The sequence below is a fragment of the Scyliorhinus canicula genome, chromosome 14, assembly GCF_902713615.1.
Source record: "Scyliorhinus canicula chromosome 14, sScyCan1.1, whole genome shotgun sequence".
In the NCBI taxonomy this organism is placed as follows: domain Eukaryota; kingdom Metazoa; phylum Chordata; class Chondrichthyes; order Carcharhiniformes; family Scyliorhinidae; genus Scyliorhinus; species Scyliorhinus canicula.
This window is the reverse complement of record NC_052159.1, coordinates 4,540,566-4,563,483: the sequence shown is the minus strand read 5'-3', so window position 1 is coordinate 4,563,483 and position 22,918 is coordinate 4,540,566. Positions and strand designations below refer to the sequence as shown.

Genomic DNA, 22,918 nt, shown 5'->3' with positions numbered 1-22,918 from the left:
TCAGTAGTGTGAGGGTCAGTAGGGGCTGGTTTAGCTCACAAGGCTAAATCGCTGGCTTATAAAGCAGACCAAGCAGGCCAGCAGCACGGTTCGATTCCCTTACCAGCCTCCCCGGACAGGCGCCGGAATGTGGCGACTAGGGGCTTTTCACAGTAACTTCATTGAAGCCTACTCGTGACAATAAGCGATTTTCATTTTCATTAGTGCCAAGATCAGGAGTGCAAAGGTCAGGAGTGCGAGGGTCAGGAGTGCAAAGGTCAGTAGTGTGAGGGTCAGGAGTGTGAGGGTCAGGAGTGCGAGAGTCAGGAGTGCGAGGGTCAGGAGTGCGAGGGTCAGGAGTGCGAGGGTCAGTAGTGCCAAGATCAGGAGTGCAAAGGTCAGGAGTGCGAGGGTCAGGAATGTGAGGGTCAGTAGTGTGAGGGTCAGTAGTGCCAAGATCAGGAGTGCAAAGGTCAGGAGTGCGAGGGTCAGGAGTGCAAAGGTCAGTAGTGCGAGGGTCAGGAGTGCGAGGGTCAGGAGTGCGAGGGTCAGTAGTGCCAAGATCAGGAGTGCAAAGGTCAGGAGTGCGAGGGTCAGAAGTGCAAAGGTCAGGAGTGTGAGGGTCAGGAGTGCAAGGGTCAGGAGTGCAAGGGTCAGGAATGCAACGATCAGTCGTGTGAGGGTCAGGAGTGCGAGGGTCAGTGGTGTGAGGGTCAGTGGTGTGAGGGTCAGTGGTGTGAAAGTCAGTAGTGTGAGGGTCAGGAGTGCGAGGGTCAGGAGTGCGAGGGTCAGGAGTGCGAGGGTCAGTAGTGCCAAGATCAGGAGTGCAAAGGTCAGGAGTGCGAAGGTCAAGAATGTGAGGGTCAGTAGTGTGAGGGTCAGTAGGGGCTGGTTTAGCTCACAAGGCTAAATCGCTGGCTTATAAAGCAGACCAAGCAGGCCAGCAGCACGGTTCGATTCCCGTACCAGCCTCCCCGGACAGGCGCCGGAATGTGGCGACTAGGGGCTTTTCACAGTAACTTCATTGAAGCCGACTCGTGACAATAAGCGATTTTCATTTTCATTAGTGCCAAGATCAGGAGTGCAAAGGTCAGGAGTGCGAGGGTCAGGAGTGCAAAGGTCAGTAGTGTGAGGGTCAGGAGTGCGAGGGTCAGGAGTGCGAGGGTCAGGAGTGCGAGGGTCAGTAGTGCGAGGGTCAGTAGTGCGAGGGTCAGGAGTGCGAGGGTCAGGAATGTGAGGGTCAGTAGTGTGAGGGTCAGTAGTGCCAAGATCAGGAGTGCAAAGGTCAGGTGTGCGAGGGTCAGGAGTGCAAAGGTCAGTAGTGCGAGGGTCAGGAGTGCGAGGGTCAGGAGTGCGAGGGTCAGTAGTGCCAAGATCAGGAGTGCCAAGGTCAGGAGTGCGATGGTCAGAAGTGCAAAGGTCAGTAGTGTGAGGGTCAGGAGTGCGAGGGTCAGGAGCTTTGCATTTTCAGGATTCCTCACTTCCTGCCGCCTCGATATTTTTCCAGTAATAAGATTCACATTTCCTGCTTGTTATTCCAGGTCGACAGTCACATTCCAAAGATCCCGAAATATGTCCCGATGTTGGAAACTGCTGAGCAGCTCCTGGGGATGGACCAGGTTGAAGAAGGCAGGATGCAGGATGAGGACCCAGAGCTCGAAACTCCAACTTCATTTGATATCTGCACAGAACTAATGTCATCAACATCACATTTTCAAATACCCTGCAAACTGCAAGATCGCTCCTTTGAAGGGAAATCCCAAACACTAGATAAAGAAAAGGGAACAGAGGGATTCTTCATAACTCAGGTCAGTCCCGTGAAAGTTACAGAGATTAATAGACAGCTTTCTGTCAAAAGGTGGAACTAATGGCACAGTGGATTCAGGAATGTGGGAAAGGTTCCTGTTTATACAAGAACAGCGGACACTGGAAAGCCAGCAGGTCTGCCAGCATCTTTCAGGTTAACCAGTGTTTCACTTGCACATCCTTCAATTTGGTTCATTGTATTCACTGCTCCCAGTGTGGTCTGCTCTCCCTGGAGGAGACTAAACACAGACTGGGCGACATCTTTGCTGAGGTTCAGAAGCATGATCCAACCTTCCTGCCGTCACCATTTTAATTCAGCACCTTGCTCCCCTGCCCACATGTCCGTCCTTGACCTGCTGTAAGGCTCCAGTGAAGCCCAACACAAACTGGAGGAGCAGCACCTCAGCTTCTGATTAGGCACATTGCAACCCTCCAGACTTAATGCTGAGTTCAGCAACATTAGATTTTGACTTTTCTCCTCCATCCTAAACCCTCCCTTTTGTTTCAATAAACCAGACATGTATTGTCTCAAGCAAGACACCCCCTCCAACTCTCATACCTCCTCACATCCTCCCCTCCCCCTCTCATACCTCCTCCCACTCTCACACCCCCTCCCCCTCTCATACCTCCTCCCCCTCTCACATCCCCTCCCCCTCTCACATCCCCTCCCCCTCTCATACCTCCTCACATCCTCCCCTCCCCCTCTCATACCTCCTCCCACTCTCACACCTCCTCCCCCTCTCACACCCCCTTCCCCTCTCATACCTCCTCACATCCTCCCCCTCTCATACCTCCTCCCCCTCTCACAACCCCTCCCCCTCTAATAACTCCTCCCCCTCTCATAACTCCTCCCCCTCTCACACCTCCTCCCCCTCTCATACCTCCTCACATCCTTCCCCCTCCCCCTCTCATACCTCCTCCCCCTCTCATACCTCCTCCCCCTCTCACACCCCCTCCCCCTCCCACACCCCTCCCCCTCTCACACCCCCTCCCCCTCTCACACCCCCTCCCACACTCCCTCCCCCTCTCACACCCCCTCCCCCTCTCATACCTCCTCACATCCTCCCCCTCTCACACCCCCTCCCCCTCTCATACCTCCTCACATCCTCCCCCTCTCACACCCCCTCCACCTCTCACACCCCCTCCCCCTCTCACACCCCCTCCCCCTCTCACACCCCCTCCCCCTCTCACACCCCCTCCCCCTCTCACACCCCCTCCCCCTCTCATACCCCCTCCCCCCTCACACCCCTCCCCCTCTCATACCTCCTCCCCCTCTCATACCTCCTCCCCCTCTCATACCTCCTCACATCCTCCCCCTCTCACACCCCCTCCCCCTCTCACACCCCCTCCCCCTCTCACACCCCCTCCCCCTCTCACACCCCCTCCCCCTCTCACACCCCCTCCCCCACTCACACCCCTCCCCCACTCACACTCCCTCCCCCTCTCACACCCCCTCCCCCTCTCACACCCCCTCCCCCTCTCACACCCCCTCCCCCTCTCACACCCCCTCCCCCTCTCACACCCCCTCCCCCACTCACACCCCTCCCCCACTCACACTCCCTCCCCCTCTCACACCCCCTCCCCCTCTCACACCCCCTCCCCCTCTCACACCCCCTCCCCCTCTCACACTCCCTCCCCCTCTCACACCCCCTCCCCCTCTCATACCTCCTCACATCCTCCCCCTCTCACTCCCCCTCCCCCTCTCATACCTCCTCACATCCTCCCCCTCTCACACCCCCTCCACCTCTCACACCCACTCCACCTCTCACACCCCCTCCCCCTCTCACACCCCCCCCTCTCACACCCCCTCCCCCACTCACACCCCCTCCCCCTCTCACACCCCCTCCCCCTCTCACACACCCTCCCCCTCACACCCCCTCCCCCTCTAACACCCCCTCCCCCTCTCACACACCCCCTCTCATACCCCCTCCCCCCTCACACCCCTCCCCCTCTCATACCTCCTCACATCCTCCCCCTCTCACACCCCCTCCCCCTCTCACACCCCCCTCCCCTCTCACACCCCCTCCCCCTCTCACACCACCTCCCCCTCTCACACCCCCTCCCCCTCTCATACCCCCTCCCCCTCTCCCTCCCCCTCTCACACCCCTCCCCCTCTCATACCCCATCCCCCTCTCACACCCCGTCCCCCTCTCACACCCCGTCCCCCTCTCACGCCCCCTCCCCCTCTCACACCCCCTCCCCCTCTCACACCCCCTCCCCCTCTCATACCCCCTCCCCCTCTCACACCCCCTCCCCCTCTCACACCCCCTCCCCCTCTCATACCTCCTCACATCCTCCCTCTCTCACACCCCCTCCCCCTCCCATACCTCCTCCCCCTCACACCCCGTCCTCCTCTCACACCCCCTCCCCCTCTCACACCCCCTCCCCCTCTCATACCTCCTCACATCCTCCCCCTCTCACACCCCCTCCCCCTCTCACACTCCCTCCCCTTCACACCCCCTCCCCGTCACATACCTCCTCCCCCTCTCACACCTCCTCCCCCTCTCACACCCCCTTCCCCTCTCATACCTCCTCACATCCTCCCCCTCTCACACCCCTTCCCCTCGCACCCCCTCCCCCATCTCACCGCCTCCCCTTCTCACACCTCCTCTCCGTCTCACACCCCCTGCCCCTCTCACTCCCCCCCCCCCCCCCCGCCCCCCTCCCCCCCCACTCACACCAGGCCATCTGTTGTGTGTTCTTAAAGTAGCTTCTGCCTTTTGCAGTATCTTTTGCTCTCACAATGCCCCTCCATTCAGTTCAGTTGAAGGGTCTGTGACTCACAACGTTAACTCTGTGTCTCTCCTGAGAGATGCTGCCAGACCCGCTGAGTTTTTTCCAGCTTCCTCTGTTCTGGTTTCAGAATCCATCATCCGCAGTATTTTGCTTATTTCTCCCATTGATGCAACACCTTTCACAAGCTGAGTACGTCCCAAAGCGCCACACACGCCCCCTTTTGTAGTCAGTGTTGTAACATTGGGAACTGGAGCAATTTATGCACAGCAAGCTCCCACAAACAGAAATATACAAGATTGTGGTGAATCACAGTAGCATAATTCACACTGTATTACTATGTCTCTGTAAGCTCGGCACATGAGCAGTTGCGCTGCTCTGCCACTAGGGGGAGATGCACTGGGAGTGTATGGGAGTTTGTACTGGGCTCCACCCTTGGCTCCACCCACGGCTCCTCCCCCCTAACCGGAAGTATAAAGGTTGATGCTGAGAGCCTGCCTGCAGTTCATCTAGAGTTCATCGTGTCACAGGCAGGCTCTGTTGTAAGGCGATTAAAACCACTGTTCACTTCTAACCACGTGTCGCGTGAATTGATGGTCTCATCAAAGATTAAGGAAAATTTTGATAATGTAGACAAAGAAAACTTGTTGGTATAAGGACTCAGGAAGACACAGATTCCCCCCCCCCCCAATTAAGAGGCAATTTAGCGCTGCCAATCCACCTACCCTGCACATCTTTGGGTTATGGGGGTGAGACCCACGCAGACACGGGGAGAATGTGCAAACTCCACATGGACAGTGACCCGGGGCTGGGATCGGCGCCATGAGGCAGCAGTGCTAACCACTGCACCACCGTGCCACCCCCGGGGGACGCAGATTTAAGATTTTGGAGGCACAGGGGGACTTTGGGGGAAACCTTTTTATACAGTGAGTGGTAATGAGCTGGAGGTTGTTGCATGACGTTGGTGGGAATAAAGACAATGGTTTCCAAAAGAAACTGCTTCGGCCCCTGAAGGAAATACACTTTCACGCTACAGGGGTAGACTGGGGGAATGGGGCCCTACGCAGCGGTGAATTTACAGAGTGTGATGGTGTATCGTCTTGTATATTCTAATATACATTGCTCCCAATTTTTTACCAAAGGTTGATGATGTAACACTAAATGGAGAAGATGTGGAAAGCCTGAAGGAAAGGCAGATAGATCCATCCGTGGTAACAACAAATTTTCCTGAGAAATATAGAGGCTATGAGGAACTTCTGGATGCAAAGACTGACCCTGACTTTGTGGAACCAATTGGTAAGAGATGCTGTTCCCAACTGCGAGACCCACTCCCCATCCCCTTACATACAGCCCAATCTTCTCACAGAGCGCCAGTTATTTGTACCGTAAACAACTGGTTTTATATTATGAATATCTGCTCGGGCTGCCAACTCGAATTTGAGGATTAATCTCCAAGATACTGCAATGAGAGAATGTTTTAGAAAAGAACACTGGATCATTAAAAAAATACTTTTCACTGTATTTGCTGTAGAACTGTTGGAGGAAAGGGGAAAAGGCTGCTTTATCAGAGTTTGATGTGGAGATGCCGGCGTTGGAGTGGGGTGGGCGGAGTAAGAAGTCTTACAACACCAGGTTAATGTCCAACAGGTTTGTTTCAAACACGAGCTTTCGGAACTTTAACCTGGTTGGACTTTAACCTGGTGTTGTAAGACTTCTAACTGTTATCGGAGTATGGCGGAGTATTGACGTTGAGAGGCTGTAACCTCCAGGAATAATTCCCACCAGACGTGGCATCCCTGGACATCACTGATCACTGGTACCGCTATTTACCAAACCCATATTGCTCCAGCCACCCCCTCTGTCCATCATGCCCCAAATCCTGTAGAACCAAAACAGACAAAATAGAAAGGCCACTCAGTCCATCAAACCTATCCCCTCTAAGACTTGTGGCTTCACCCAGTCAAGGATCTGGTTGACTGAATTCCCCAAATGTCCCACACTCATTATTTGATTTTTGAAAAATATTTTATTGAGGCATTTATATATTTACACATCAAATACAATCACAAAACAAAACAAGCCAACAGAGCTGCAAATAACCAAATCAACTAAATACCTAACATCCCTCCCCCCCACACCCCAACTCTCCTACCTGCCCATTTTATTCCCCCCCCCCCCCCCCCCCCCCACTGCTGAGATCTTAACTATTTTTGAAGAAGTCGATGAACGGCCGCCATCTCCGGGCAAACCCCTCCACAGACCCGCTCAAGGTGAACTTCATCTTCTCCAGTCTGAGGAACTTTGCCAGGTCGCTCACCCACACCCCCTGGTCCCGAGTCCCTCCATTCTAATAAGATCCATCTCCGGGACATCAGCCACTCTCGCCCTCTGGCCTCCCAGGTCATCTGACACTCTAAAGATCGCCACTTCTGGACTCGGTACCACCTTCACCCTCAGAACCACCGACATGACATCGGCAAACCCCTGCCAGAACCCCCCAAGCTTCGGAAGCACCCAAAATCTGTGGACACGATTTGCGGGTCCTCCCGCGCACCGCACACACCTATCCTCCATCCCTTCAAAAGACCTTATCCTGGCCACAGTCGCATGCGCCCTGTGAACCACCTTAAACTGAATAAGGCTAAACCTAGCACACAACGAGGATGCATTCACCCTCCTCAGGGCCTCCTCCCACAGCCCAGCCTCCACCTCCCTCCCCAACTCTTCCTCCCACTGATCGGGGCCTCCTCCCCCAGCCCAGCCTCCACCTCCCTCCTCAACTCTTCCTCCCACTGATCGGGGCTCCCTCCCACAGCCCAGCCTCCACCTCCCTCCCCAACTCTTCCTCCCACTGATCGGGGCCTCCTCCCAAAGCCCAGCCTCCACCTCCCTCCTCAACTCTTCCTCCCACTGATCGGGGCTCCCTCCCAGGCAATCAACTCCGTCTAAATTTCTGACACTTTACCTCCCCTAACGCCGTCCCGTACCAGCCACCCCGAACAGGCGCCGGAATGTGGCGACTAGGGGCTTTTCACAGTAACTTCATTGAAGCCTACTCGTGACAATAAGCGATTTTCATTTCATTTCACTCATTACTCTGAACATCCTTTCAGCAGTGTCAGTTTTTCTAAGATCTGTTATGAATTCATGCAACCCACATTAACTTTCAGCTTTGGTTCTTATTATATCCCAAAGTAATAATGTTCATGGGTAAATGTGAAGAGTTACATTTTGGAACGAAAAATTATGAGGCAATATAAAATGGTGCCATTTTTAAAAAGTAAAGGATGTAGGAACAGAGATAGCTGAGGGTGTACACACACAAATCACTGGGGAAGCTGTCCCACTGAGAAGCACTCAATAATCCCAAAACACTTGCACACTGTTGTGTTCTCCATCTCAGTCTGAGGGTAGATGCTGGAAGGAGGCTCTCTTGTGGGGGCATCGAGTACTGCGGGAAATTTTCAAAATCAGGGGTCTCTCCTTTTAGATGGAGATAAGGAGAAATTCCCTTAGAGGGTTGTCCACATTTGGAATTCTCTTGCCCAGTGAGATGGGGCAGCACGGTAGCATAGTGGTTAGCATCAATGCTTCACAGCTCCAGGGTCCCAGGTTCGGTTCCCGGCTGGGTCACTGTCTGTGCGGAGTCTGCACGTCCTCCCCGTGTGTGCGTGGGTTTCCTCCGGGTGCTCCGGTTTCCTCCCACAGTCCAAAGATGTGCGGGTTAGGTGGATTGGCCATGCTAAATTGCCCGTAGTGTCCTAAAAAGTAAGGTTAAGGGGGAGTTGTTGGGTTACGGGTATAGGGTGGATAAGTGAGTTTGAGTAGGGTGATCATTGCTCGGCACAACATCGAGGGCCGAAGGGCCTGTTCTGTGCTGTACTGTTCTAAATTTCTAAATAAAATTTCTAAATATGGAGGCTGGGTTATTGATTAAAATCAAGGCTGAGTCAGACGGGTTCTTGACTGACACTTGAATCAAGGGTTTTATAGAATTTATAGTGCAGAAGGAGGCCATTTGGCCCATTGAGTCTCCACCAGCCCCTGGAAAGAGCACCCCACCTCCGCAACCTAGCAACCCCACCCAACCTTCCTGGACACTAAGGGCGATATCGTGGCCAATCCACCTAACCCGCACATCTTTGGACTGTGGGAGGAAACCGGAGCACCCGGAGGAAACCCACGCACACACGGGGAGGATGTGCAGACTCCACACAGACAGTGACCCAGCCGGGAATCGAACCTGGGACCCTGGAGCTGTGAAGCATTTATGCTAACCACCATGCTACCGTGCTAACCACTGTGCTACCGTGCTGCTTATTGAATTGCAGAGAAGGTTCCAGAGCCTGGACCACCTGCTCTGGTTCTTGTTTCTTTCGTTCTTATTTTCTTAATCAAACCAAACTGTAACCATTGGCCAACTCAAAACATTATCCCTCATGGGATAAACTCCTGGACATAAACCCTGGAATGATTTAAACAAATAGATGTTGTGATGGGGAGGGTGGGGATTGGGGGCAGTGGGACTGTTCAGAACAGCTTTAACCAAGTGAGCTTGTACAGCTCGCCTGTATTTAATGTCTTTAGTATCTGCAACGGTCACCAATCTGCACGTTTCAGTCACTCAGAACCTTCTGCTTTTTGTTTGGTCTTTTCCCCTCCAGGAATTCAGCAGAATGTCCAACAGTTGGAACGTTCGCTTCGGAAACTACAGCTGTACCCAGATCCCTTTGCTAGAATCAACCTTGAGCAGAAACCCTACGTTTCCAAGGAAAGGAAGGTATCCTTTCTCTGGTACCATCTTATCACATCACTCATCATATTCTAAAGTGTTTAATAGCCAATAAATTATCTTTTGAAATAAAGACTCCATTTCTGTAGCGCCTTTCACGCCTCGGGTCATCCCAAAACACTCGCCAGCCAATGAAGCGACTCCTGAATTGTAGCCAATTGATGTAATGTAAGAAACATGGCAACCAATCATTGCATAGTAAGATCCCATAAACAGCAATGAGAAAATGGCACAATCATCTGTTTTATGTGATGTTGGTTGAAGGGTACAAATTAGTCCCGGGACACCGGGAGAACTCCCCAGCTGGTCTTTGAAGAGTGCCATGGGATCTTCGAACATCCACCTGAGAGAAACGATGGGACCTTAGTTCAACATCTCATTCAAAGAACGGCACTTTTGACAGTGCAGTGCTCCTCAGTATACACTGGAGTGACAGTGCAGTACTCCCTCGGTATTACACTGGAGTGGCAGTGCAGTACTCCCTCGGTATTACACTGGAGTGACAGTGCAGTACTCCTCAGTATACACTGGAGTGGCAGTGCAGTACTCCCTCGGTATTACACTGGAGTGGCAGTGCAGTACTCCCTCGGTATTACACTGGAGTGACAGTGCAGTACTCCTCAGTATACACTGGAGTGACAGTGCAGTACTCCCTCGGTATTACACTGGAGTGGCAGTGCAGTACTCCCTCGGTATTACACTGGAGTGGCAGTGCAGTACTCCCTCGGTATTACACTGGAGTGATAGTGCAGTACTCCCTCGGTATTACACTGGAGTGGCAGTGCAGTACTCCCTCGGTATTACACTGGAGTGACAGTGCAGTACTCCCTCGGTATTACACTGGAGTGGGAGTGCAGTACTCCCTCTGTATTACACTGGAGTGACAGTGCAGTACTCCCTCTGTATTACACTGGAGTGGCAGTGCAGTACTCCTCAGTATACACTGGGGTGGCAGTGCAGTACTCCCTCGGTATTACACTGGAGTGGCAATGCAGTACTCCCTCGGTATTACACTGGAGTGATAGTGCAGTACTCCTCAGTATACACTGGAGTGACAGTGCAGTACTCCCTCAGTCTTACACTGGAGTGACAGTGCAGTACTCCTCAGTATACACTGGAGTGACAGTGCAGTACTCCCTCGGTATTACACTGGAGTGGCAGTGCAGTACTCCCTCGGTATTACACTGGAGTGGGAGTGCAGTACTCCCTCGGTATTACACTGGAGTGGGAGTGCAGTACTCCCTCGGTATTACACTGGAGTGGCAGTGCAGTACTCCCTCGGTATTACACTGGAGTGACACTGCAGTACTCCCTCGGTATTACACTGGAGTGGCAGTGCAGTACTCCCTCGGTATTACACTGGAGTGGCAGTGCAGTACTCCCTCGGTATTACACTGGAGTGACACTGCAGTACTCCCTCGGTATTACACTGGAGTGACACTGCAGTACTCCCTCGGTATTACACTGGAGTGACAGTGCAGTGCTCCCTCGGTATTACACTGGAGTGACAGTGCAGTGCTCCCTCGGTATTACACTGGAGTGGGAGTGCAGTACTCCCTCGGTATTACACTGGAGTGGGAGTGCAGTACTCCCTCGGTATTACACTGGAGTGGCAGTGCAGTACTCCCTCGGTATTACACTGGAGTGGCAGTGCAGTGCTCCCTCGGTATTACACTGGAGTGGCAGTGCAGTACTCCCTCGGTATTACACTGGAGTGACAGTGCAGTACTCCCTCGGTATTACACTGGAGTGACAGTGCAGTACTCCCTCGGTATTACACTGGAGTGACAGTGCAGTACTCCCTCGGTATTACAGTGGAGTGGCAGTGCAGTACTCCCTCGGTATTACACTGGAGTGACAGTGCAGTACTCCCTCGGTATTACACTGGAGTGGCAGTGCAGTACTCCCTCGGTATTACACTGGAGTGACAGTGCAGTACTCCCTCGGTATTACACTGGAGTGGCAGTGCAGTACTCCCTCGGTATTACACTGGAGTGACTGTGCAGTACTCCCTCGGTATTACACTGGAGTGACAGTGCAGTACTCCCTCGGTATTACACTGGAGTGGCAGTGCAGTACTCCCTCGGTATTACACTGGAGTGACAGTGCAGTGCTCCCTCGGTATTACACTGGAGTGACAGTGCAGTACTCCCTCGGTATTACACTGGAGTGGGAGTGCAGTGCTCCCTCGGTATTACACTGGAGTGACAGTGCAGTACTCCCTCGGTATTACACTGGAGTGACAGTGCAGTACTCCCTCGGTATTACACTGGAGTGACAGTGCAGTACTCCCTCGGTATTACACTGGAGTGGCAGTGCAGTACTCCCTCGGTATTACACTGGAGTGACTGTGCAGTACTCCCTCGGTATTACACTGGAGTGACAGTGCAGTACTCCCTCGGTATTACACTGGAGTGACAGTGCAGTACTCCCTCGGTATTACACTGGAGTGGGAGTGCAGTGCTCCCTCGGTATTACACTGGAGTGACACTGCAGTACTCCCTCGGTATTACACTGGAGTGGGAGTGCAGTGCTCCCTCGGTATTACACTGGAGTGACAGTGCAGTACTCCCTCGGTATTACACTATGTGACAGTGCAGTACTCCCTCGGTATTACACTGGAGTGACAGTGCAGTACTCCCTCGGTATTACACTGGAGTGGGAGTGCAGTACTCCCTCGGTATTACACTGGAGTGATAGTGCAGTACTCCCTCGGTATTACACTGGAGTGACAGTGCAGTGCTCCCTCGGTATTACACTGGAGTGGGAGTGCAGTGCTCCCTCGGTATTACACTGGAGTGACAGTGCAGTACTCCCTCGGTATTACACTGGAGTGGGAGTGCAGTGCTCCCTCGGTATTACACTGGAGTGACAGTGCAGTACTCCCTCGGTATTACACTATGTGACAGTGCAGTACTCCCTCGGTATTACACTGGAGTGACAGTGCAGTACTCCCTCGGTATTACACTGGAGTGGGAGTGCAGTACTCCCTCGGTATTACACTGGAGTGATAGTGCAGTACTCCCTCGGTATTACACTGGAGTGACAGTGCAGTGCTCCCTCGGTATTACACTGGAGTGACAGTGCAGTGCTCCCTCGGTATTACACTGGAGTGACAGTGCAGTGCTCCCTCGGTATTACACTGGAGTGACAGTGCAGTACTCCCTCGGTATTACACTATGTGACAGTGCAGTACTCCCTCGGTATTACACTGGAGTGGCAGTGCAGTACTCCCTCGGTATTGCACTGGAGTGACAGTGCAGCACTCCCTTGGTATTACACTATGTGACAGTGCAGTACTCCCTCGGTATTACACTGGAGTGACAGTGCAGTACTCCCTCGGTATTACACTGGAGTGACAGTGCAGTACTCCCTCGGTATTACACTGGAGTGACACTGCAGTACTCCCTCGGTATTACACTGGAGTGGCAGTGCAGTACTCCCTCAGTATTACACTGGAGTGACAGTGCAGTGCTCCCTCGGTATTACACTGGAGTGACAGTGCAGTGCTCCCTCGGTATTACACTGGAGTGACAGTGCAGTACTCCCTCGGTATTACACTATGTGACAGTGCAGTACTCCCTCGGTATTACACTGGAGTGGCAGTGCAGTACTCCCTCGGTATTGCACTGGAGTGACACTGCAGTACTCCCTCGGTATTACACTGGAGTGACAGTGCAGTACTCCCTCGGTATTACACTGGAGTGACACTGCAGTACTCCCTCGGTATTACACTGGAGTGGCAGTGCAGTACTCCCTCGGTATTACACTGGAGTGACAGTGCAGTACTCCCTCGGTATTACACTGGAGTGGCAGTGCAGTACTCCCTCGGTATTGCACTGGAGTGACACTGCAGTACTCCCTCGGTATTACACTGGAGTGACAGTGCAGTACTCCCTCGGTATTACACTGGAGTGACAGTGCAGTACTCCCTCGGTATTACACTGGAGTGGCAGTGCAGTACTCCCTCGGTATTACACTGGAGTGACACTGCAGTACTCCCTCGGTATTACACTGGAGTGGCAGTGCAGTACTCCCTCGGTATTACACTGGAGTGGCAGTGCAGCACTCCCTCGGTATTACACTGGAGTGACAGTGCAGTACTCCCTCGGTATTACACTGGAGTGACAGTGCAGTACTCCCTCGGTATTACACTGGAGTGGCAGTGGAGTACTCCCTCGGTATTATACTGGAGTGGCAGTGCAGTACTCCCTCGGTATTACACTGGAGTGACAGTGCAGTACTCCCTCGGTATTACACTGGAGTGACTGTGCAGTACTCCCTCGGTATTACACTGGAGTGACAGTGCAGTACTCCCTCGGTATTACACTGGAGTGACACTGCAGTACTCCCTCGGTATTACACTGGAGTGGCAGTGCAGTACTCCCTCGGTATTACACTGGAGTGGCAGCCTAGATTATGGGACTCAGAGTTTGGGGCGGGACTTGAACCATCAACCTTATGATTGAGGTGCAGATAGTGCAGTGTGCTCATTGCTGTGTAGATGAGAGTAGCAGCCATTGTTCACACAGCAAGATCCTGTTATATAACTTATCTGAATGGCCAATTAACTTGTATTGTTTCTTGGTAATATTGGGAGAAGAATATCAGCCAGGCCACGAGCACAGCCATATCTGCTTTTGTTGAACTGGGCTCTGGAATTCTTTCCCATTTATCAGAGCAGCCAGACATTTGTCTGAGCAGGCAGCACTCCCTCAGTAAGGTATCGGAGTGTGAATCCCAAGTTCCGCTTTAACTCACCCAGTTGGTCAGTTTGTGATATAGATCAGAGAGTTCCCACATTTGGATCCCAATCTTACTGAGGGTCAAAAGGAAGTGTATATGAGGGAAAGATAATTCTGTGCTTATTTGTGCAATATTCTCATCCAGTTTTCTCTTGTACAGCTTCGGTCAGTGGCAGAATTCACGTCTCACAAAAGCAAAGCTGATCAAATGGAAGCCATTCTGAAGAATATGAGGGAGCAGAGAGCCAAGATCATTATTCCATTAGGTATTTGATCAGCATTCAATTTCAATCCACCCACCTACAAGGCACAAGTCAGCAGTGTGATGGACATTTCCATTTTGGGTATAATCCATCCCCATCTTTACAGCCTCTCAAGGCTGAAGTTTCCCAAATTTTCCTCGACTTCCACCATCATTTGGTTATCTTCACGCTTGAGATTGGCCTTGTGGACTTTCTATTACCATCATCCACCAACCAACACTTCCTAAAACAGCCCTAATGGCCAATCAGTGCTGAGCTGCACCTCAAGACAAGCAATTGTGCAATCAAATGTTCCTGGGCCATTTCCCCCAATTAATTACCCCATTTCCCGCCCACTATAGAGGAGAACACGAGAAACATGGATAGGCCATACAATCCCTCGAGCCTGTCACTCCATTCAATATGATCGTAGCTGATCTTGGGTTTCATCTCCATGCTCCTGTCCACTCCTCAATTCCCTTAATTCCCTGATAGACCCTGGACTGGATTCTCCAGTCGCCGATGCCAATTCCCTTAATTCCCTGATAGACCCTGGACTGGATTTTCCAGTCGCCGATGCCAATTCCCTTAATTCCCTGATAGACCCTGACTGGATTCTCCAGTCGCCGATGCCAATTCCCTTAATTCCCTGATAGACCCTGGACTGGATTCTCCAGTCGCCGACGCCAAAATCGCTTTCGGCGAATGGCCGGAAAATCCAAATTCCCGACAAAATCTGAGGTGGCGCAGCTTTCCCGATTCTCCACCCCCTCCAAAGTAACGTACTCTCCGAGTATGCTGTGCCACCTAGCCTGAGGCCCAACCCCCTCCCCCCTCCTCCCGATGCTCCGCCCCCGACCGGCCGAGTTCCTGACGGCGCGGGACACGTGTGCTCTCATCCGTCGGGAACTCGGCCTAGCGGTTGGGGACTCAGTCCAGCAGCGCCACAGGCGGGGGGGGGGGGGGGGGGGGGGGGGGGGGGGGAACATTATTTGGAGCGGGGGCACTGTGGTGGGGCAGTCCGGGCGCGTGAGCCGGCCAAGGTGGGGGGGAGACGGGACTATTTCGCAGGCCGGGTCTGCGAGCAGCCTTCGCCATAAAGCCCGGCTCGGCCACTGCAGGCCGCCGCCGTGCGCATCTGCAGCAACGGACACAGCAATTCTCCGGGGCGTATCAGCAGCGAGAGCCAGGTGCTCTACGCTGCCATCCTGCTAGCCCCCAGCAACACAGGGAATCGGTGGCTGCTTGACACCAGTTTTCCGTTCTCACACTGGCGTGGGGACATATTCCCAGAATTGGAGAATCCAGCCCCCTAACTGTCTGCCCCAGCCTGAAATATATTCAACGATGGACCCACAATGCTCCAGGTCGAGAATTCCAAAGATTCACAACCCTCGGAGTGAGGAAATGTCTCCCCATCTCGGTCCTAAATGATCGGCCCCCAATCCCGAGACTGTGACCCCGTGTTTTAGATTCCCCGACCAGCAGGAACAATCTCTCCACCTCCCCCCCCCCCCCCCCCCCCCCGTCAAACCCCCTCAGAATCCGGAATGTTCCAATCAGATCATCATCATTCTTCTAAACTCCAGAGAATCTAAACCCCATTTACTCAGCCTCTCATCATTGGACACCCCCCTCACCCCAGGGACCAACCTCGTGAACCTTCGCTGTCCCGACTCCAAGACATTTCCACAATGTGGAGACCAAAACTGTGCCCAGTGTTCCAGATGTGGTCTTACCACATGTGAAGGATGGGTGATGGGTCGGGCAACAGGAAGTACAATTGATCTCTGCTCGGTGTCAACCAACTACCTTGGCTGGGGCACTTTCTTTCTGAAGAGGAAAAGCTGTGAGGTGACCTGATAAAGACCATTACATTTTACACAGAGTAGGGGGTGAAAAAGATGTTTCTACTTGTGGGGAGAGCTGAACAAGGGGCCATAAATATTAGACCATAGGACGTGGGAGCAGAAGTCAGCCATTCAACCCATAGAACATACAGTGCAGAAGGAGACCATTCGGCCCATCGAGTCTGCACCGACCCACTTAAGCCCTCACTTCCACCCTATCCCCGTAACCCAATAACACCTCCAAACCTTTTTTTGGTCACTAAGGGCAATTTCTCATAGCCAATCCACCTAACCTGCACGTCTTTGGACTGTGGGAGGAAACCGGAGCACCCGGAGGAAACTCACGCAGACACGGGGAGAACGTGCAGACAGTGACCCAGCGGGGAATCGAACCTGGGACCCTGGCGCTGTGAAGCCACAGTGATAGCCACTTGTGCTACCGTGCTGCCCTTTAATGCGATCATGGCTGATCGGATGTAATCCTCAACTTCACTTTCCCACCTTATCCCCGCAGTTCCCTCACTGATTAAAAATATGTCTCTCTCAGCCTTGAACATACTTAACTCCCCAGCCTCTGCGGTAAAGAGTTCCACAGATTCATTCCCCTCTGAGAGAAGAAATTCCTCCTCATCTCTGTCTGAAATGGGAGACCCCTCACTCTGAGATTGTGTTGTCTGGTTCTAGACTCTCCACATGAGGAAACAATCCCATAGCAGCTACCCTGTCAAGCCCCCTGTGAATACTACTTGTTTCAATAAGGTCACGTCTCATTCTTCTAAACTGCAATGAGCACAGGTCCAACCTACTCAACCTCTCCTCATCAGAAAATCCCTCCGTACCCGGATCAACCTGGTGAACCTTCTCTGGACTGCCTCCAATGCCAGTATATCTTTCCCCAGTATAGAGAAGGCACCTGATTGAAGTGCACAAAATTCCGAGGGTCACAGTTAGGATCAACAGGGGGAACGTTTTCTCCTGCCCCTTAACTTAAATCTATGCTCCCTGAGGAGGGGTCAATAACCAGGGGGTATAGATTTAAGGTAAAGGGCAGGAGAATTAGAGGGGATGTGATGAAAAACCTTTTCATCCAGAGGGTGGTGGGAATCTGGAACTCAGCCTGAAAGGGTGGTGGAGGTGGGAACCCTCACAGCATTTAAGAAACAGATGAGCGTTTGAAATGCTGTAGTTATGGACCCACTGCTAATGAGATTAGAACAGATCAGTATTTGATGGCCGGCACAAACACAATGGGCCAAAGTCCCTCTTTTTTGCTGTAAAACTCTGACTCTGTAAGGGATCAAAACTGTTCACAATATTCCTGTGGTCTAGTGCCGTGTATAGTTTCAGCAAGACTTACTTACTTTCAAACTCCATTCTCTTTGAAATAAAGGCCAACATTCAATTTGCCTTCCTACTGAACCTGCGGGCTAGCTTTGTGTGATTTATACACGAGGACCCCAAACCCCTCTGTGCTGCAGCTTTCTGCAGCCTGTATCCATTTAAATAATATTCAGCTCCTTTATTCTTCCTACCAAAGGGCACAACTTCACATTTCCCTACATTATATTCCATCTGCCAAGTTTTTGCCCACTCACCTGTCTATATCACTGTGTAGACTCTGTGTCACCCTCACCTGTCTATATCACTGTGTAGACTGTGTCACCCTCACCTGTCTATATCCCTGTGTAGACTCTGTCACCCTCACCTGTCTATATCCCTGTGTAGACTCTGTGTCACCCTCACCTGTCTATATCCCTGTGTAGACTCTGTGTCACCTTCACCTGTCCATATCCCTGTGTAGACTCTGTGTCACCCTCACCTGTCCATATCCCTGTGTAGACTCTGTGTCACCCTCACCTGTCCATATCCCTGTGTAGACTTTGTGTCACCCTCACCTGTCTATATCCCTGTGTAGACTCTGTGTCACCCTCACCTGTCCATATCCCTGTGTAGACTTTGTGTCACCCTCACCTGTCTATATCCCTGTGTAGACTCTGTGTCACCCTTACCACTTGCCTTCCCACCTATTTTTGTGACATCTGCACATTTTGTAATAGTACATTTATTTCCCTCATCCAAATCATTAATACATATTGTATATATTGTGGCCCCAACACTGATCCCTGTGGCACTCCAATAGTTACAGGTTGCCACCCTGAAAATGCCCCTTTTATCCCAACTGTCTTCTATTAGATAGCCAAGCCTCTACCCATGCTAACGTACACCGGAGGCTTATACCTTATTATGTAGCCTTTTGTGCGGTACCTTATCAAACACTCTTTGGAAATCCAAGTATATTACATCTACTGGTTCTTCTTTATCGTTCCTGCTCATTATCACCTTGAAGAATTCTAATAAATCAGACATGATTTCCCCTTCATGAAGCCAATGCCGACTCAGTTTGATTATATTATGTATTTTTAAAGGCTCTGCTATTACACAAGGTAGCAAAGGGGTTACCACTGTTGCTTCACAGCTCCAGGGTCCTAGGCTTGGGTCACTGACTGTGCGGAGTCTACACGTTCTCCCCAGGTCTGCCTGGGGTTCCTCCGGGTGCTCCGGTTTCCTCCCAGAAGTCCCGAAAGATATGCTGTTAGGTGAATTGGACATTCTGAATTCTCCCTCTGTGTATCCAAACAGTAACTTCATTGCAGTGTTAGTGTAAGCCTACTTGTGACAATAAAGATTATTAAATTATTGTAACGGACTCTTAACATTTTCTCAATGAGAGATGTTAAGTTAACTGGCCTATAGTTACTTGTTTCTGTCTCCCACCCTTTTTGAATAAGAGCTTACTTTGGCAGTTTTCCAATCCTCTGGGACTTTTCCAGAATTTAAGGATTATTGGAAGATTACTACCAGTTCATCCATGATCTCTGTAGCTATTTCCTTTAATGTCCTGGAATGCAACCCATCAGGTCCAGTGGATTTATTGGCCTGCAGCCCCATTAGTTTCCCAGTACTTTTTCTCTAATGATCATGATTGTATTTATTTCTGAACCCCCTTTTGTCCCTTGATTATTTAGTTTTTTGGAGTGTTATTATTGTCTTATAATTATAATAATTAGTTTCAAAAAGTTTCTGTAACTCATCTCTTTTTTGCAAAGTTCAAGTTTTGTTCTCCTAAGATTTGTACTTGCGTTATTAAAACCCCTCATGGTTTTGAACATCTCCACAAAATCTCCCCTTAACCCCCTCTGTCCCAAGGAGAACAGGCCCACCTATTCCAGTCTCGCCAGATCACTGAAGTCCCTCATCCCTGGGATCATTGCTGTAAATCTCCTCTGCACCGTCTCTAAAACCTTGACATCCTTCCTAATATTGGTGCCCTCACCTGGACCCAATAATCTGAAAAATAACACTGTTGACGGTGAACTCTGCTGTTACTGACTGCGGAATCTTCACTTTTCTCATTCCACGCAGCTCACGTTTTGCGGGGCAAGGGCATCAGCAAGAAGGATTACGAGGAAGCTGTGCAATTACTGAAGGACCTGCAGCTGAAATACCAGGAGGCTCGCGAGCGGCTGACTGTTAACTTTAGAAAGCTGCAAGAAACCTGCGAGGAGCCCGCCAGCGAGATTAACTCTGAGAATCTGGCTGATAAACCAGATAAGAGCCAGGGGTAACGGTTGGCAACTCTGGTCAGGCAGATTCCTGAAGAGTTACTCACTCACCCTCCATCTCCCATCGCTCGGCTTAGCCAAAGAGCAGTTCCTCCCCCATCAAAATAACATTTTTACACTTTTTATTTTGTTATAAAGAAAATGAAATAAAAAGTACAATTATTTTGAATGCCAGTATTATTTGTCTCAAGTGTTTCTTGCTGCAGTGTGCAAAGAAATTAATCCATAATTCCTGGACACTACAGGGCAATCGCAGAGGATTAGCACCTGTCACAAGCGGGTAGGCGATGGTCAAATTAAGTTATAAAACTGGAATAAATGACACTCGAACCGTGCTCCTATTTCTGAGCTCTTCATTGTTTTGGGGATGGGAATTGCCTTTTTTGCAATCATTCGATTAAATTAGGAAACAGTTTCATGTCACCAGCGTGCACAATTAATGATTAAAAAGGCAGTTTCCTGGGACGCTCAAATAAATTTAATTTCCCACAAGTTATACCGACACCATTGTGTTCAGAAGAAATCAGATCACCGGGAAACAAGTACTTCAAAGGCAACACAGAGAGGAACAGGGCCCAATCCTTCACGAACCTGTCTTTGTAAACACTTCCGACCTTCCGAACACTCCACCTTCCTCAAATTTTGGCCCCTTGTGCATCTCTGATTTACTTTGCTCCACCATTTGTGCTCGAGAATTCAGCTGCCTGGGCTCCAAGCTGAGGTTTTAACGTCTTTGCCTCTCTCTCCTCCTATAAGATAATCCTTTTTAAAAAATAAATTTCGAGTACCCAATTCATTTTTTTCCAATTAAGGGGCAATTTAGAGTGGCCAACCCAACTATCCTGCACATCTTTGGGTTGTGGGGGTGAGACTCACGCAAACACGGCGAGAATGTGCAAACTCCACACGGACAGTGACCCAGAGCTGGGATCGAACCTGGGACCTCGGTGACGTGAGGCAGCAGTGCTAACCACTGTGCCACCGCGCTGCCTTCCTTTAAGATAATCCTTAACACCATCTCTGACAAAACTTTTAGTCACCTGTCCTCACGTCTCCAATTGGCTGTCAAGTTTTGTCGGATTATATTCTTTGCTGATGTTGTATAAAATTTCCAATGGAGTAGTACCGGTGGGAGGGGAGCGGGCTTGTGCAATATGTTACGGTGGAAGTATTGAAAGTACGTGGATGTTTGCACATTTTTGCCCTTTTTGCTTCCTTTCTGATGATGTCTGTAACTGTTTATAAAGCCAAAAACTACCTCAATAAAATTGTTTATTAAAAAAAAAAAATTTCCAATGGCGATGTGGGGGGGGGGGGGGGGGGGGGGGGGGAGGAGAGTGGGGGTCAGGGTCCATGTGTTTTTTTTGGCCTTTTCATCCAATTTTTTGGGAGATTTTTGCAGAAAGAAATTCTGTATCAGTAATACAGGGTTCCCATACCGAACATACCAAAAAGAAAAGGAAGCAAAACCCCACAGGTCATTTTTTTTTTGTTTTTTTACGGACATGCTCTCCGAGTTTAACAAATACTTTGACAAGCAACGGAAGTTGATATCGGAGTCTACGAAAATTGATTGAGGGGGTGCTGGGCTCCTTCCGGGTGAAACTTGATCAGACCGGAGGCAGTAAAGAAGCATCTGAACGCGTTAGAGGGTGTGGAGAAGGCATTGACGAGGCACGGCAAGCAGCTTGCATCACTGGGAGCCGAAATGGCGGTGGCGGCCAATGAGAAGAAGAGATTGAAGGCTAATGTCGATGGCCTAGAAAATTGGTCAACGAGGCAGAACCTCAGTCTTGGGGTTGCCGGAAGGGGTGGAGGGCCCGAATCCTACAGAATATCAATTGCAGATATTTAGGAAGATGGTGGGCGAAGGCGGTCTCGCATCTCCTCCGGAGCTGGACAGGGCTCACCTGTCACTTCGGATAAGGACCCCACAAAATGTGGATCATATACCCCATCTTTCTTTTCAACGTGAACACCAAGATACTGGCCAACGTGCTGCGATTGGAAGCCCGTTTCCCAGAACTAATTGTAGAGGATCAGACAGGCTTTGTTAAGGGCAGCAATTGTCGGCTTATATACGCTGTGCGGGGCAGCGCGGTGGCGCAGTGGTTAGCAGCTGCCTCATGGTGCTGAGGTCCCAGGTTCGATCCCGGCCCCGGGTCACTGTCTGTGTGAAGTTTGCCCATTCTCCCTGTATTTGCGTGAGTTTCACCCCCACAACCCAAAATTGTGCAGGGTAGGTGGTTTGGCGTTGTTAAATTGAATGAAAAATGAAATGGAAATCGCTTATTGTCACAAGTAGGCTTCGAATGAAGTTACTGTGAAAAGCCCCTAGTCGCCACATTCCGGCACCTGTTCGGGGAGGCCGGTACGGGAATTGAACTGCGCTGCTGGCCTGCCTTGGTCTGCTTTAAAAGCCAGCTCTTTAGCCCTGTGCTAAACCAGCCCATATATCTGCGGAAGCGTTCAACAGGGTGGAGCGGGAGAACCTATTTGAGGTGGTTGGGAGATTTGGATTTGGCAGAAGTTTATTTCATGGGTTTGGCTGTTGTATAGAGCACCTAGGGCACTAACGTTCAGGGTATTTCCTATTGAATAGGGGTGTGAGGCAGGAGGGTCCTTTGTCACCGCTCCTGTTTGCACCAGCGATAGTACCTTTGGCCATAGCACCATAGTCTCCGGGTGAATGGAGGGGATAAGGCGATTGTGGATGGTGGGGGAGAATAGGATGTCTCTACTGATGACCTGCTCTAGTCCGTCATGGATCCAGTCTCCCCTATGGCCAAGATAATGAAGCTAGTGAGGAGCATTGGCTCCTTTTCGGGGTATAATTTGAACCTGGAGAGTGAATGTTTTCCAGTGAACCCCCAGGGAGGGGAGCCAATCGGGGGGAGGGGGGGGTATTGTCTTTTCGCCTCGTCAGAGGTAGTTTCTGGTATCTAGGTATCTGAGTGGCCTATGCTTCATAGGTTAAACTATACAAGTCTGAGGAGTAGAGAGATGTTCAATTTACAGAAGTGGGAAACCCTCCGCTGTCGTTGGCAGGCAGAATCCAGACTGTTATGATGCACATTCTCCCAAGGTTTCAATTTGTTTCTTTTTAAAAATTCATGCAGATACGGGGAGAATGTGCAAACTCCACACA

At 51.0% G+C, this 22,918-nt stretch overlaps 1 protein-coding gene across 6 annotated transcripts in view; it reads left to right on the top strand.

Moving 5' to 3' along the window:
* The window catches only part of xrra1 (X-ray radiation resistance associated 1), a 126,692-nt gene extending 106,748 nt beyond the window's left edge, over positions 1–19,944 (top strand). For all 6 annotated transcript variants that reach the window (XM_038817796.1, XM_038817793.1, XM_038817797.1 and 3 more), the window contains 5 exons: positions 1,521–1,787; positions 5,661–5,814; positions 9,183–9,298; positions 14,216–14,321; positions 19,571–19,944. In XM_038817796.1, the coding sequence (XP_038673724.1) occupies positions 1,521–1,787; positions 5,661–5,814; positions 9,183–9,298; positions 14,216–14,321; positions 19,571–19,773 (846 nt within the window). In that variant the 3' untranslated portion in view covers positions 19,774–19,944. The remainder of the gene's footprint in view (positions 1–1,520; positions 1,788–5,660; positions 5,815–9,182; positions 9,299–14,215; positions 14,322–19,570) is intronic.
* The last annotated feature ends 2,974 nt before the right edge of the window (positions 19,945–22,918 follow it).